The sequence below is a fragment of the Malaclemys terrapin genome, chromosome 3, assembly GCF_027887155.1.
Source record: "Malaclemys terrapin pileata isolate rMalTer1 chromosome 3, rMalTer1.hap1, whole genome shotgun sequence".
Taxonomy (NCBI): domain Eukaryota; kingdom Metazoa; phylum Chordata; order Testudines; family Emydidae; genus Malaclemys; species Malaclemys terrapin.
This window is the reverse complement of record NC_071507.1, coordinates 154,228,402-154,244,059: the sequence shown is the minus strand read 5'-3', so window position 1 is coordinate 154,244,059 and position 15,658 is coordinate 154,228,402. Positions and strand designations below refer to the sequence as shown.

The window sequence follows — 15,658 nt, the reverse complement described above, 5'->3', positions numbered from 1 at the left end:
GCCCTGTCAGTGGACAGTGAAACAGGAGGTCCTCATATATCCATCCCATTCATACTGAGCAAGTGTTAGAAGTTGGGGAGAGAACACTCGCCTATACTTTCATCCAGTTACATTGAAAATTACAGGGTCTCCCGACCGCTTCTTGAAGATCAACAACTATATAATGAGCAGACTGTCAAAGGAGAGGTCAAGTTAAAGCAATTTCCTAGCAGCAGGAGATCTCAACATTACACTAATAACATTTGAAACACAGGGTACAATTAATGTTTTCTAATAATTATAATTAGATTTGATGGCTTTCACTATTTGTGGTGAGACTAAGTGTGATACTTAGAGGCATTTTACATTGACAGCATTTACATTACCAAAAAAGCAATTTGGTGAATGCACAAGCTTTTGCTTGAAGAATTCATAAAAATGGTCGCTGCCTTTTCAAATGGCTCAGAACTCTCTTGCTTTTAATGGCTTTATGCATGCTCCAGAATTCTCCGCCAGTTACTGACCATCATTCTGGTGTGTGATTAGGTCCAGGTCCACCAGACAGTAAAGTCAGGATACAAGCAGTGGGTCCAAAAAAAGAGGTGGCTGCAACTGCCCTGCTGCCTGTCTGTGTAAAAATGCAGGAAGTATGCACTAATACAATTAACTTTCCTTTGAAGGGAAAGCTGGAGAGCAAGAAGTAGCTGTAGGCAGGCACCAATAGAGCCCAAAGAGGGAAAACAAAAAACCCCAAAACACCAAACCCAACATCAGGAGCCTGGCTGTTTTTAAAAAAAAGCCAGATTCCACAGCCACTGAATCGCAGACTCTGTATGAACTTGAATGAGATGAATGTGGTAATGCATAAATCATAGCGCTATTGTATCAGGTGGTCTGCAAACTCAGACAGGCATCACTGCATTGTTTATATTCAGTTCACAATTTTGATACTATCTTCACAACTAAGGAGGACAGACACAGGGATTTTTTTAAAGGAAGGGCAAAAAAGGGAGAAAAAAATGAAAGTGGTCATGGCCCATAGGCGGAGAACCCCTGCTAAAAAGAGCTGTTAACATGTACAGTACTGAACACTAGGGTGTTTTTTTTTTTTAAAGGTAAAAACTGAATCTTACAAAGAATTTAAAATAGCTTCTAATACTCCAAAATCTTACTCAAAATATCCCATTCCAAACAAATTTTTCACCATGTCCCTGAAGTATACCAGATACAAGAGTACTAGTATTAATCACACTGCAATATGAAGGCAGGAGTACAAGTATAAGAAAGAAAATCTGTCTTGTTGCTTAGGACACTTGTTTATATTTATAAACAATTACTAAAATAATGTGATGCATACATTCTTTGGCAGGATTACTTGCCAAGGGGATGGGGTGGGGGAAGGGAGGGAAAGCAGTAGATGTGATATCTTGATTTCAGTAAGGTTTTTGACACAGTCCCACAAAATGTCTCCTAAACAAACCAGGAAAATTTGGTCTAGATTAAATTACTATGACGTGGGTGAATATAGCGGCTGAAAAACTGTCCTCAAAAAGTAGTTATCAATGGTTTGCTGGCAAAAGTGGGATAACATATCTGGTGGGATTCTGCAGGGGTCAGTAATATTCAATATTTTCATTAACGACTTGGATAACTGAGTGGAGAGCATACTTATAAAATTTGTAGCCAACAAACTCAGGAAGGAGGTCCTCCAAGCACTTTGGAGAAGAGGATTAGAATTCAAAATGACCTTGACTCATTGAAGAATTGGTCTAAGATCAACACTATAAAATCCAATAAAGGCAAATACTAGGAAGGAAAAATGAAATACACGAATACAAAATGGGGGAATAACTGGCTCGGTGGTAGTACTGCTAAAAAGGGTCTAGGGGTTACACTGGATCACAAATTGAATACGAGCCAACAATGTGATGCAATTGCAAAAAAAGGGTAATATTCTTGGGTTTATTAGTGGCAGTGTCATAAGAGATACATGGGAGGTAATTGTTCTGCTGTACTCAGCACTGGTGAGGTCTCAGCTGGAGTACTGTGTCCAGTTTTGGGTGTCATGCTTTAATTAAAAAAAAGGTGGACAAACTGTAGAGAGTCTAGAGGAGAGCAACAAAAGTGATCAAAGATTTAGAAAACATGAGGAAAAGATAAAAAAACAGATATGTTTAGGCATGAGAAAATAAGACTGGGGGGGATATTTTCCTAACAGGTTTCAAATATGTTAAGGGCTGTTAGAAAAAGGACAGTGATCCACTGTCCTCTATTTCTACTGAAGATAGGGCTTAATGTGCAGCAAGCAAGATTTAGGTTAAATGTAAGAAAATTTTTCTACCGATAAAGATAGTTAAGCACAAGAGTAGGTTACCAAAGGAGGTTGTGGAATCCCTATCACTAACTTTAAGAACAGGTTAGACAAACACCTGCCAGGGATGGTCTAGGTATACTTGATCCTGCCTCAGCATGAGGGAATGGTGTAAATGACCTCTCAAGGTCTCTTCCTGCCCTACATTTCTATAATACTGTGACTGAATTGTATCATGTGCACATGCTTAATACACAGTTCTGTACTGGGTAATAATGATTATGCTCCTTGCAAGGAATGGATGTAAAGCACTGCACAGGTAGAAAATCCTAACAGTCCAGTGTACAGTATTTTAAAAATATTTCATATGCTGTCCCTTACATATAGATAAGGCTGCAAGTCTGTCATGGAGGTCATGGATTCTGTGACCTTCGTGACTTCTGCAGCAGCTGGTGCTGGCTCGAGCCGGACAACCCCTGAGCCAACAGCAGCACTTTGGGTGTGTGGGAGTGCGCTCAGGGTTAGGGGCAAGGGGAGGGGGCGCTTACTTGGGGTGTGGGGCCCCCCTGCAGCTCCTAGGTGGTGGAGGGGCGGGGGTCTACACGCCGCACGCTGTCCACAAGCCCTGCCCCCACAGCTCCCAGCCAATGGGAGCTGCGGCAGCCGGCGCTTGTAGCAGGAGCTGCGGAGGAACCCCTTCCCTGGCCCCTGCCTCCACCACCTAGGAGCTGCAGGGATGAAGACGGTAGGAAATCCCCCTCCCCCAGTATCAGCGGGGGTCCCAGGCTGCACCCCGGATTTCCCTCCCTCAGCACCAGTGGGGATCTCAGGCCACGCGCTGTGCTGCGCACTGCCCTATCTCCCTCAGTACCAGTGGGTGTCCAGGGTCACCTCCCTCAGCACTTGCAGTGCACCCAAACTCCCCCTCCCCCCGCAAGTTTTAGTCATAGCAGCTATTTTTAGTCAAAGTCCTGGACAGGTCACAGGGCATGAATTTTTTTTTTTTTTTTTATGGCCCATGACCTGTCCATGACTGACTAAAAACACCCGTGATTAAAACGTAGCCTTACCTATAGAGTATCCCCAAATGCACTGTAGAGAAATCCAGTTGTAAGTTAAAGAAAACACAGGAGGTTAAGGTGAGAAGGTCTCTGCTCACTGGTTTGAAAGCAGGAGGGTAAGACCCCTAAAGAGCTGAATGCAAAGGCTATTGAAGACAACCAAACTACTCTGAATTCAATGGGCTTTGGATCAGGCCAGAATAGAGCAGAAGCAGTGAAAAAATACTTTAGATTGCCTAAAATATAATTTCCAGACGTGACATTAATATATCTATTCAATGAAATATTATTGGAGGGGAGTAGGGGGGTGGGTGTCTGGGCTAGGGGAGGCCCTGCAACTGGGCTTTCAGTGGATGGAGTGTGGGTATCTGGGCAAGGGGGGCCTTGCGCCTGGGCTCTGTGGGGGGAGGGGTTGTGGGTGTCTGGCCACCTGGTTGGGCTCTGGAGAGAGAGGGAGCAGAGAAACAGGAACTGGGTTGTCATAGGGGTTTTCTTCAACTCTACTCCTGGGGGAATTTTTGTGTGTGTATATTGTTACAGACATACCTGCTGACAGGTATTTTGAAATAAAATTACCAAAATAATTGAAACTGACGTGATTATGTAGTGTTATTTTGACAAATAAAATTTTGCAGAATTTTAAAATATTGTGCTTATAAAATTTTTATTTTTTTGGTGCAGCATTCCCCTGGGAGTAATATAAATGCAGCACAGATTACCAAAAAAAAAAAAAAAAGTATGCTAAGTGGCCAGATGTCCAAACAAAAAGATGAAGGAAAAATACATTTTGATTAATACATTAAAACCGGGAAAGGGGAACTGGAAGGTTACTCAGTGGTAAAAGCAGATTAATGGTATACTGCACCCTAGAACGCAGCAGTAAGAAGTTATCTGAGAAAGTACAAGTGGACTGAGAAACGATACTTTAATTTACTACTTATTTAAAAAAATGCAAGTACATATTCTGTCATAAAGCTCCTCTATCATACAGCTGCTTCAAATATCTCCTAACTCTACTGAAGCTTATTATAAATAAATGTTTCCTTTTATAACACACTAAGGTACTGCGATGTACAAAATCCTTGGCTGTTTTACAGACAATTATTTTAATAAACTGTATGTACTTAGACTGAACAAGTAAATGGATGATTCATGTATTGTATATATTTGTGCTAAGGAATTTTTATGCAGACTAAGATTCTCAACTGGTAAAAGGTAAATTTTTATCTACTCCATTTCCTCTTGTCTTCTGCATTCCCTTTTTCAGGTCAGTCATCATAGCCTATGATATTCAGACTAAGTTAATTTATATATTAGAAGTAAATACAGAGACAACATATCAGAAAAAACTGTTTCTTGACAATATTAACACTTTCAAATACAAGCTAAAATTGTCTAAGCATTACAGTTCTAAACCTAAACAACATCAAAGATTGGATAGTAACACAATCTGAGTGCAAAACTATTTACCCCATCTTTATTTTGAAGAAAGATAAACAACCTGTCCTCTTCAGCAAGCAAAATACTGGTTAGAAACAAATCTATGTAAAATGAATTCCATATTAAAGGCAACTAAAGTTCTAACAATATAGAAATTATTTTTAGAAGATTAGTTGCCATAACAACATGATCTCTGTCAGATTGTTCTTGCTCATGCTGCTGAGAAGAAAAATACAATTCAAGTGCAATAAAATCAGCAGGACTCTCATCCCCACTACATCTGAATAGTGGTTATAATTGAGTAGGTCACATCCACAAAGCCAGTAAAAAATAAAATACTTTAAATGCTAAACATTCAAAATTAGTATATGGAGAAAATATACTTGCATCTAAAAAAGACGAAGTCAAAATACAAGATAAATGCTTAGGAGAAAAGTGTTAGTGGTCCAAATGAATACAATTTAAATGTCAACCTGTGGAACACTTTGCCAGAGGATGTTGTGAAGGCAAAGACTATAACAGGGTTCAAAAAGGAACTAGATAAATTCATGGAGGATAGGTCCATCAATGGCTATTAGCCAGGATGGGCAGAGATGATGTCCCTAGCTACTGTTTGCCAGAAGCATGGGGGACAGGGAATGGATCACTTGATGATTACCTGTTCCGTTCATTCCCTCTGCGGCACCTGGCATTGGCCAGTGTCGGAACACAGGATACTGGGCTAGATGGACCTTTGGTCTGACCCAGTATGACCGTTCGTATGTTAATAAACCATTTACTGGAAAAATTTCTGCAAAACATTTTTGAAGAAGTAGTCCTCAGATATTCTAAATCAGCAGTTTTCAGAAACTAAACTACCAAACCTGCCACACATGTGTAAACTGTAGTCAATGCTCTGAATTTTTAGATCAATAAAATTTAAAACAAAAATTCTTCCATCAGTAAGCTGGAACATCTATTAAAGAAAGAAAGCAATCAGTTGAGCAAACATTTGTAACTCCTGATTGTATGTGGAACTTCCGTGTTCAACTGTTAAGGATATTTTTTTAAGGTTTCAAAAATATCCTTATCAGATAAATCCACAATATTTGCTTTAAATCCTGTTTTCTACTGTAAGTATTTGAGACTGGGGGGTGGGGGGGTGGGAGGAGGAAATCCAGTGAGACTCCTAGCCGTCACAATTTTCTGGATCATCACAATACAGTGAAAGCAGACAAGCACCAAGTTTGGCTTTCTGGCATTTCCCTAGATTCTTTTCCCAATGCATGGGTTGATCATAATTATTATGAATTCAATGAGACTCTCAAAAGCCATGTACAGAAAACAAGATTAAACCAAAAAAAGTTCTATCAATAAAAAACTTCTTTCCAAAACATTCTCAAAGAATTCTACTATAGAACTGTCGGAAGCAAAATACAGCTTATTGTATTATGTGTTGGCTATACCTATATTAAATGCTTACACCAAGGCATTCTATTAAGTCATCTTAACCCATCAACATTAATAGTTACTCAGACCTTGAACTGGGCTAGTATGCAGCACTATTGCACATCAGCACCTCTCCCAACTCACTTCTTGTTTTCCAGAGTCTCTGCTTTCATCTTTTAAAAGCTGAAGACTCTGGGCACTATAGTTGCAAAGAAAAGCTTGACAATGCAAACTAAAAGTACCCAGTGCAATAATGTGTACTAGAGTTTGCAGAGAGGCTGAAATAATAGCTTCAAGAAGTCTGAACTACCCAGTTTTCCTAAATGAGTGCTAACTCAGATGCCAATGTTAGGTGGTTCTTTGGTCAAAGTATATAGTGAAGTATATTGTGAAGATCTACTCTATGTATTCTGCGTGATAGTTTATTTAAGAGCCAAGTATGGGTGGGTATGGGAGAATACCACCATTTATTTTTACCCTAATCAAGTAGAAGCAAAACCCAAAGCAATCAGCAGGATATCTGAGCCCCAACACAGAGAATCCAAGACTGAAGAGTCTAGCAGAGCCCATGGGTGTATTCAAATTCAGGTCAATGAGTCGAGCCCAGAAAATCTTATATTTATAAAATATTTGAGCATTTGTAGGATATACTGAGATGGTATCCCATTCTGGCATCTTAAGAAGGTGGAACTTATTCTGGGGACAAACACTTTCACCTAATTTGACCCAGGTCACAAAATAATGCTGTTTATAAGGCATGCTTCCCCTATCCATCTTCTTGTGTCAGCACTGGTAAATTCAAAGTAAAAATTTCAACCTGAACGGGAAGGGAGAAAAAAGGGGCAAGACCACAACAAAGTTCCGACATTAGGAACTTCAGAGTTATTCTTAATGACAGTGCATTCACAAAGGTAGAAGACAAGTCAAGGATGCTTCATTTAAGAGAGAAGCACAGGCAGAAACTCTTTCAGAGACTTGTTGACTCATGTCCAAAGACAATGAGGCACTGATGCTTGTGATAGTAAATTTAAACGCTAACTTTTGTATGGAAAAAATTCAACCCTACAGAGGCAACAAAATTCCTAAATACAACACCATAGCCGTAACAAAATCTACATGTTCTGAACTGGGAACAGGTTCAGATACTATCACCAATATTCAAATCCCTTAATGAAAGTGCTCTTAAAATTAAATGTGATTTCCTCAATCATTACCCTGTGATGGGAAGAAAAAAAAAAAAGTGTTTTAGATCCCACTGTCTGTGTAAGCGCTAGTGGAGAAAAATGATCGTTGATTTGGAATTATATGGAAAGCTATTGCAAACTCATGTCAATTATTGATAAGCATGCTTTGTGCTTAGTAATATTTTTAAGAAACCTTCTCACCCCTCCCCACGCAGGCTTTATGTATACATGGATATGTATCCCTATTTTTCAACCTTCCCTTCCACAGCCTGTGCAAGCTTTTACATCACAGAAAAAATATGCCAAGATTGGAACACAAACTCCAGTGCTTCATTCTGCAAATTCATGGATTATTTTAGATGGCCGTAAATCTATTTTTGCTGATTTTGAAGAAGTCAAATGCAAAGATTGTGGCCTCAAAAACTAAAGGTTGAAGAACTCAATACAACTGATGATCACCTCAAACTCTAACCTCAGAGTTTTTCATAGATTCCAAGGCCAAAAGGGACAAAATAATTCCTAGAGGATCTCTTTTAGAAAAAACATGCAATCTTCATTATAAATTGTCATTGATGTATAATCCACCAGGATCCTTGGTAAATTGCTTTAATTAGGCAGACTTCTGACAACATTTTTCTGGCTCAATAACATTTTAGTTGGTTTATATGTACACCTTTACTAAATTTGAAAACATTTTATAATTGCAAGCCTATGTAATTATATGATTCTTGAATTTTCACTGTAAAAAAGGCTATGTTTCAGAATTATTTGCTAGCATAACAGTTTTTTGGATGGTTCAGCAATCACCCCCCTTTCCCCTCTCACCCCCCCCAAAATCACTTACACTTCCCCTTTAAGAAACTGATCTAAACCTTGAAAAAACAAATTTTGTCAAGGGTATTGTTAACACATGTATATTATTTAAGTGAGTGGGAGATTAGATCTTTAGAATGTTAAATTAGATCTTTTTGTCTATATAGTAAAATGCATTGAATTAGGATTTATATTCTACAGAGTAGATTTCTTTCCACAAATGGGAATTTACTAGGCTGTTAACTAGGCTACATTTCAACCTTCTGTAAGTAAACTTTAACACAGGGGACAAACACTAAAGAAGCTTGAGCAAATGCTCAATTATTTAAGAAAATAACATTTCTCTTGCTAGTGCACACAAATATAATGAAGTAACCAATCTTCTACAATGATGCAACACAGGAAGTGTGCACTGAACAAAAGTTTCATTTGTCTTACCTTCTGGGGCATCTGCATCACAGACTTTAGGCACGTATGTTGTAACATTCCCTGGCTGGCCATCAACAAGTGTCACATTATGCTGCATGAAGAATATGTAATGTCAGAAAAGAACATTTTATATAGGTGAATATATTATGCAATGTGGTGTTTTCTGAAGCATATAAATCTTGCAAGAAATCATTTTGACACAACAGCTATATTTTATAGATGTTTTAAATTTCACTTGCAAGAAAAAAGGTTTAAAAAATTCTTGCAGTACATCTTTAATCTTTGCATGCCATTGATTATTTTCAATACTTTACAGGTTCTGAAGTGTTACAGAATAATTTCATAGTATAAAAATGCTCCAAAAGATTATCTTTTTCATAATTAAGCTTTAGTTGATGACATTCTAACAAACCCTTTAAAATGATAAACAAGTTTGACTGTACATACAGGGACCTGACAAACATACAGTTGTATGAGCTAAAGGTGTTGGATCACATGATGGATTGAAAGATCCAGCTAGGCACTGTGGAAGTGTTATCTACTTTATTCTAGCCATGGGTACACCAGAGCAGTATTGCTCTAAGATGCCGCTATGTATGCGGCATAAAATTGCATTAGCTCTTTTCGGTGCCATAGTACATCTCAAACGTGGGTCTAATTTGCTGCCCATTACTGCTTCTATGTCTTTCAGCATTACTTCCCAGATTTCTCCCTCCCACTTAATATCTATATTTCAAATTATTTTCCACCAGATTACTTATTTGGTATTTTTTAAAGCTAAACTTTATTTGCTTATTTCATGCCCAGACATCTGATTTCCCCACTTCCCTTGATCGTTCTTGCATGTCTTGATGGTTGTTTTCAACTAAAATGAACATGTGCCGGTCAACTGGGAGTGTCATGGTCACTTTCACAAAAGAGGCATTTGTTCTTTTTTTTTTTTTTTTTAATAAACCTTTGCAGATTGACCTCCTGAAGGAATTATCAGTCAGCTGATCCAGTGAAAATGACAGCAGCCTAACTGAATGTACACCTCTACATCACCTCCAGATCAGGCTTCTCATGTTATCTTTGCCCCTGCAACACCACCAGGCCTCAAATAAGGCCTCCACTAAAAATCGAGACAGGCATTTCCTGAGACTGCAAGAAGTAAGGAAGTTACAAGGATAAAGAGGAGAAAGATGGGGCAATGGGCAGAAGAAGAGTGCCCTCCTTCTCTGGTTCCAAAAGCCCAGCAGTACATTTCTCCCTAGTATCCACCACAAGCATCCCACCCTCCACTCAGATGATAGGTATCCAGTTCTTCCTCACTATTCAAGGAAACAACAGCCTATTCACATTATTTCCACCCATTATGTCTGATTCATAAATGATGCCAGCCTCAATATTCTGTTCATTCACTTCTTCCGCAACTTATTTAGTTTTTTGCACTTTCTTCCCCACTGACTCCTACACATGGAACACCCTACCTGAACTAATCCACAAGGACAATACTCTTTCTTATTTTGTTATTTCCTAATAGTCCACATAACACTTACAAGATGAGAGCTAATTAAGACGTGTTGATTTTATTCCAGATTTTTCTACTTTTATTACACCACGTTGTGCACCAGTCTTTACTGAGAAGTTCATTCTCTGAATGAACATACTGATGTTACTCAAGTCTTTCAACAGCTTAAAACCATTATTGCCTCATTAGGCTCCTTGTGGAATGGATCATATCTTTTTATCTGTGCTGGGAAGCTTCTCAGTTGCTTTTGTATATTGTATTTTTATCATTTCTTCTAAACACCTCCTAATTTAGGGTCTAAAATTTATTTCATTATGTAAGACCAAGCCTAATAATAAACCAAGCAATACCCTTGCTAGAAACTATCCCCCTTTATACCACCATTTTTATTAGATTTTGCTTACTATCCCTTTAGTCAATCGTCAAGCTCTTAGAGGATATTCATACTTTCAAGCCAATATGAATTAAATCTTAGTTCCACAAGACAGAGTTCAAATTCTATTTCAATAGTAAAATGTAAGCATATTAAAGATGCTACTTTTTTCCAATCAATTAATTTTGCATTTCTATCTAAAAAAATCCAGTTTGTCTGGCAAATTTTATTCTTCATTATTTATTGAGTACTCAGAATTCTACTGGACACTTCATAGATCATAGAATAGATGTTGTCCTTGCTCTGAAAAGCTTACAATCTAAACGAAAACAGGATGAAAAGGAGTGGGTTAAGAGACAAGAATGCAGAGGTTGCAGTTAAAGATAATTTACTTACTTAAACTGCATGTAACTTGGTTGATTTTTTAAAAAACATTAACTGAAAGCTTAAAAGGGGTTTCTTTTATTGGCAAGGCATAGGCTGATGAGTGTATTTCTAAGGGCAGAAGGCAGGTGGAAAAGCATGGTAAATCGGAGATAAAGAAGCAGGAAGCAGAGGAATGTGCAGGTGGAAAAAGGAGGAAATGAGGGCAGAGAAGAAAACTAAGAAGTGGAAAGCAATATCATCTTAGAGTAATGGACTGTACTATACTGACATCACAAGGGTCTAGGGGCTTTGAAAGCATACTGGAGTATGTGTGCCTCCACCAGGGGTTTACATGGCTTACTCACCTCAGAATGTGCTTCTCTTCCCCCAAGGTAATGTAGGTATGAGAGAAGAAGCCCAGATAAAAGACTTCATAAGATTTTGTAAAAAGCAACAGAGGGTCCTGTGGCACTACTTCATAAGATTTTGTTCATTCTAAAAGTTTAGCTCCCCCCTGGTATTGAAAATAGATTAAATGGCAATTGCTAGAATTGCACTTCTTTTTTGAAGATCAGTGCTACATTGGTTTTCTCCAGTATTCTGGGACCTTTCAACATCCCTGAGTTTTTAAAAGTAACATTAGTCAGTGGTATAGTCAGGAAATGTGGATTCAATTCCTGACCCTGTCACATATTTTGCATTAGTCCCGGTCCAATGCTTTAACCACAAGGCCATCTTTCCCTCCTAATCAATCCTCTTCCTTTTTACTGTAAAGAAAATTGCACAAGCCATTGCTTCCACTTCAAGATACTTTTGTCTCTTAAGGTTTTAAGGTTTTGAACATTAAAAAGGATAGGAAGTTGAAGAATCAAAAGTTACAGAATTGCTGAACGTGTCTACGGAAATATTGTTTCCCAATAGGGATATTTACAGATTAATTGGAATTTGAAAGCATAGGAAGAAAGATTACAATGGAGAAATGGGAACAGCAAATTAACTCCAGTATACACATGAAAACACACTTAAAATTGAATTCTGATTTCTACATAAGCAGGGTACTAAGAACAGATTAAACTCACAGAACAAATTAATTTTTACAATATGCAAGAAACACCAGCAGAAGTTTAAAAAAATACTTCAACCACAGCTAAGAAAAAGCAGGGAATATAATTCTCAGTTTTGACTTTTATATTCAAGGCTCATGTAGTAACCAATTTAGTTTTCAATTATTTAAATTACACCACCTTATGCACGCGAAAGCTTTTTGAAGACATGTTAAGAACTGCTGAAAATTGGCAACTGCTTGCATGTCAATGTATCCATACAATCAAATTTCAGCTGGGAAAAACCCTAGCTCATGCCATTGCCAGTACAGGACAGTTTCCTACATATATCTTTTCAAAGGCTGTCTTAATTGAGAGATGAAACAGGAAACATTCTCCAATTGGTTCAGAGGAGTTTCACAAGCTAATTACATATAAAATTTAGGTCCCATGTAGGAATGGATTCTCTAACCAAAAGACAGATCTGTTCAATAACCTTTTAACTAAATTATAGCTGGATACATTATTTTGATCAACTGGAGATGTACTTTTACTGACAGTATGGAAAATCCCAAGCATATCACATGAAGTAAGTACACAAGTATAGAATTAAATGGGAACTGAAGCTGGGTTTATGTTATTGCTGGTTGCCCACAAAGAGAACCTTTTCCACTTACAATCATAACAGGCAAGTTGATTGCTTTAATAGAATCTCCTGGACCTTTTCCAAACAGGACAGTTCTAGATCTGTCAAATCTATAGCCCATGCTGTCAAGTGGAGAGAGTCTGTGTCCATATGGGAATTCTGGCCTCTCTACTGGGGACAACAGGTCTGAAATTATGTGTTCGGGGGTGCAGGGGAGGAGAGAGTAACTCCTTGCAACTCTTGCAGGACATCAGAGAGACACTTATCTTATCTAGGCCTTGGAATCACAATAACCTTGGCTTTCCTCTTGTCTGGTTCTCCTGACTTAGAAAAAGTCCCCATTTACTCTAGGAGAAACCCACCTATTATGGGCTGATTAGCTGCTCCTATTCTGAAGCAAAACCTCTAACATTTGGTGTTGCGTCTTGTTGCATGTCGGTCCATCTCCACATATACCCATAGGGAGATGTTTGCTACTGAGTTCTTGAGTGACAACAAATGTTGATTGTGTAAGTCACTGCTCAGCTGATCTACCAGTAATATAGTCCTTCCCTGCAACCAAATGGATAAATTTGGCTACCAAATGGATAAATTTCATGTACTGTGTACTATGGACCATCCAACAGAGCTATGGCCTCTCTGCATAGCTAGCTGGAAGGTGCTCCCCTTAATTGTTCACATAAGACATCTGCAATGTTGTCAGTAAGTACTTGATTCACTCTGCCAGTAGAAGATGGAGAAAGGTCTTGAGAGCCCAATATAAAGGCCTTAATTCTAGATGGTGACATGAAGTTTTTTCTTCCCAGAAATTCATGTGACTGAGTTTACAAATCCTCAGAATAGCTACACCAGCCTAGAATGTAAGTGTCAGAGGCGACTGGGACTGACGGAGCTGGAAAGTTGAAAGCATCTCCTTCCAGGGCAGAGAGATGCTGAGTCTACCATGTAAGGGATAGGAATACATCCCTGGCTGTATAAATTTCAAAATATTGCTGTATTTGGCTAGCATGACATGACATACTAAAGTACATATGCTGCCAAAACCATAAGGCTCATCAGCTTGAGAAAGAACATCTTTAACATGAATTCTCTTGTAGTAATTTTATTGCTGAAAGGATTTTTAAATTTCTTTGTTCTGGAAGAAAAGTACTGCCTTTTTAAGAATTCAGAATTGTCTCAATAAAAAAGTATTACTTGGGCTAGACTCTAAGGCATCTAACAAGGAACTAAGGTCTCCCAGGTAGTTGCTCTTTGTTGGCAAACAAATTTATAAGACAACCGCATTTGCTGAACAAAAAAATCAGATGACTTTCAGTGACCAGTGAGTGGACCCTATTGATTGCAGCTCAGGTCATCTGCAAATGTGTTGGCTCCCTGCTAGACGAAAGACAATAGGAAAAATATGATCTATTCTTCTCCATTACTAGAGAACATTTACCATGTGACACTAAGGCCTTGTGAATAACGTAGGTGGAGTTGACATAACTTAGGTCGACTTACCGCGGTGTCTACACCATGCTGCGTTGATGGGAGACGCTCTCCCATCGACTTACCTTACTCTGCTCGTTCCGGTGGAGTACCGGAGTCGACTGGAGAGTGCTCTGCAGTTGATTTAGTGCATCTTCACTAGACCTGCTAAATCAACCTCTGCTGAATCAATCGCAGCAGCGTTGATCCCCAGTAAGTGTAGACAAGGCCTCAGGTACTGCTGCATTGACTCCACTATGCACCCAGACAGTACTGTCCTGGGAGTGAGGCAGGAGTACAGGTGAACTGTGAGAGCAATGATATTGGACTTGGGAATTCAGAGGGCATATATGTCAGAGGGTCTGCTGGGGTGGGGCAGAGACATACACTGGTCAGTGAGATGTAGTTGAGCAACTACAACTAAGCTAGGTGGTTGAGCCTCTGAAAGGCAGCAATTCCTTAACGGGTCTTTTATCCTCAATGGCCTAACTCCTAGAAAAAGCGGTAAGTCTAAATCTTATTGTACATGCAGGTAATCCAAAGCTAAGGTTAAACTTTAAATAAATCTAAGCATGTTATGGTATACAAAAGTACTCTTATGACACCCAAACATCTATCCCTTTCCCATCATGATACCATGTGGGGGAGGAGGAAGGAGAAAATCTGGAAAAGAATTAGTGTGTTTAAAATTAGTTTAATACTTTCTAGTACTTGTAATTACACACTTGATTAAACACAATGTATGGTGTTGCATGATGATACTTAAGCTTGTTTGGGTGCCCTAAATAAGCAATTCCATACCATAACATATTTGGATTTTTTTTTAAGTTTAACATTGATTCTGATTTTCCTAGGTAACTATCCATAGATTCATAGACCTGTATATTTTAAGGTCAGAAAGGACAGCTGTAATCATCTAGTCTGACCTCCTTCTCTAACACAGACCACAGGACTTACCTACATTAACTCCCACTTCAAGATCAATAGCGGTGATTGAAGTAGTGCATCCCATTTAGAAAAACATCCAATCTTGATCTAAACATTTCCAGTGATGGAAAATCTACCATAACCCTTGATAAACTGCTAATAGTTAATTATCCTCACTGTTAAAAATCTGTGACTTATTTCTACTCTTAATTTGTCTATCTTCAACTTCTGGCCATTGGATATGGTCATCACTTCAATCTAGCAGACAAAGGTACCTCTATTATTAAATTTCTGTTCCTCACATAAGTACTGATCAAATCACCCCTTAAACTTGTGTTTGATAGATTGAGGTCCTTGAGTCTCACTACAAAGTATGTTTTTCAATACTTTAATCATTCTTGTGACTCTTCTCTGAACACTCTCCAATTTTGGAACATCTTTTTTGAATTATGGACACCAGAACAGGACACAGAATTCCAGCAGCTGTTACAAATAGTGTCTAATACAAAGGACACAGCCTCTACTCCTACATGAGATTCTCCTGATTATATATCCAAGACAATGCAATGCTTTTGGCTATAGGGTTGGTCTGGGAGCTCATGTTCAGCTGATAATCCTCCATGACCTCAAAATCATCTCTAGAGCCACTGCTTCCGAGAACAAAAGTCAAAATCCTATAAG

The 15,658-nt window shown here is 38.6% G+C and overlaps 1 protein-coding gene across 2 annotated transcripts in view; it reads right to left on the bottom strand.

Moving 5' to 3' along the window:
• LMBRD1 (LMBR1 domain containing 1) overlaps nt 1-15,658 on the bottom strand; it is a 247,485-nt gene that overhangs the window by 38,650 nt on the left and 193,177 nt on the right. For both annotated transcript variants that reach the window (XM_054022365.1, XM_054022364.1), the window contains exon 14: nt 8,655-8,736. In XM_054022365.1, the coding sequence (XP_053878340.1) occupies nt 8,655-8,736 (82 nt within the window). The remainder of the gene's footprint in view (nt 1-8,654; nt 8,737-15,658) is intronic.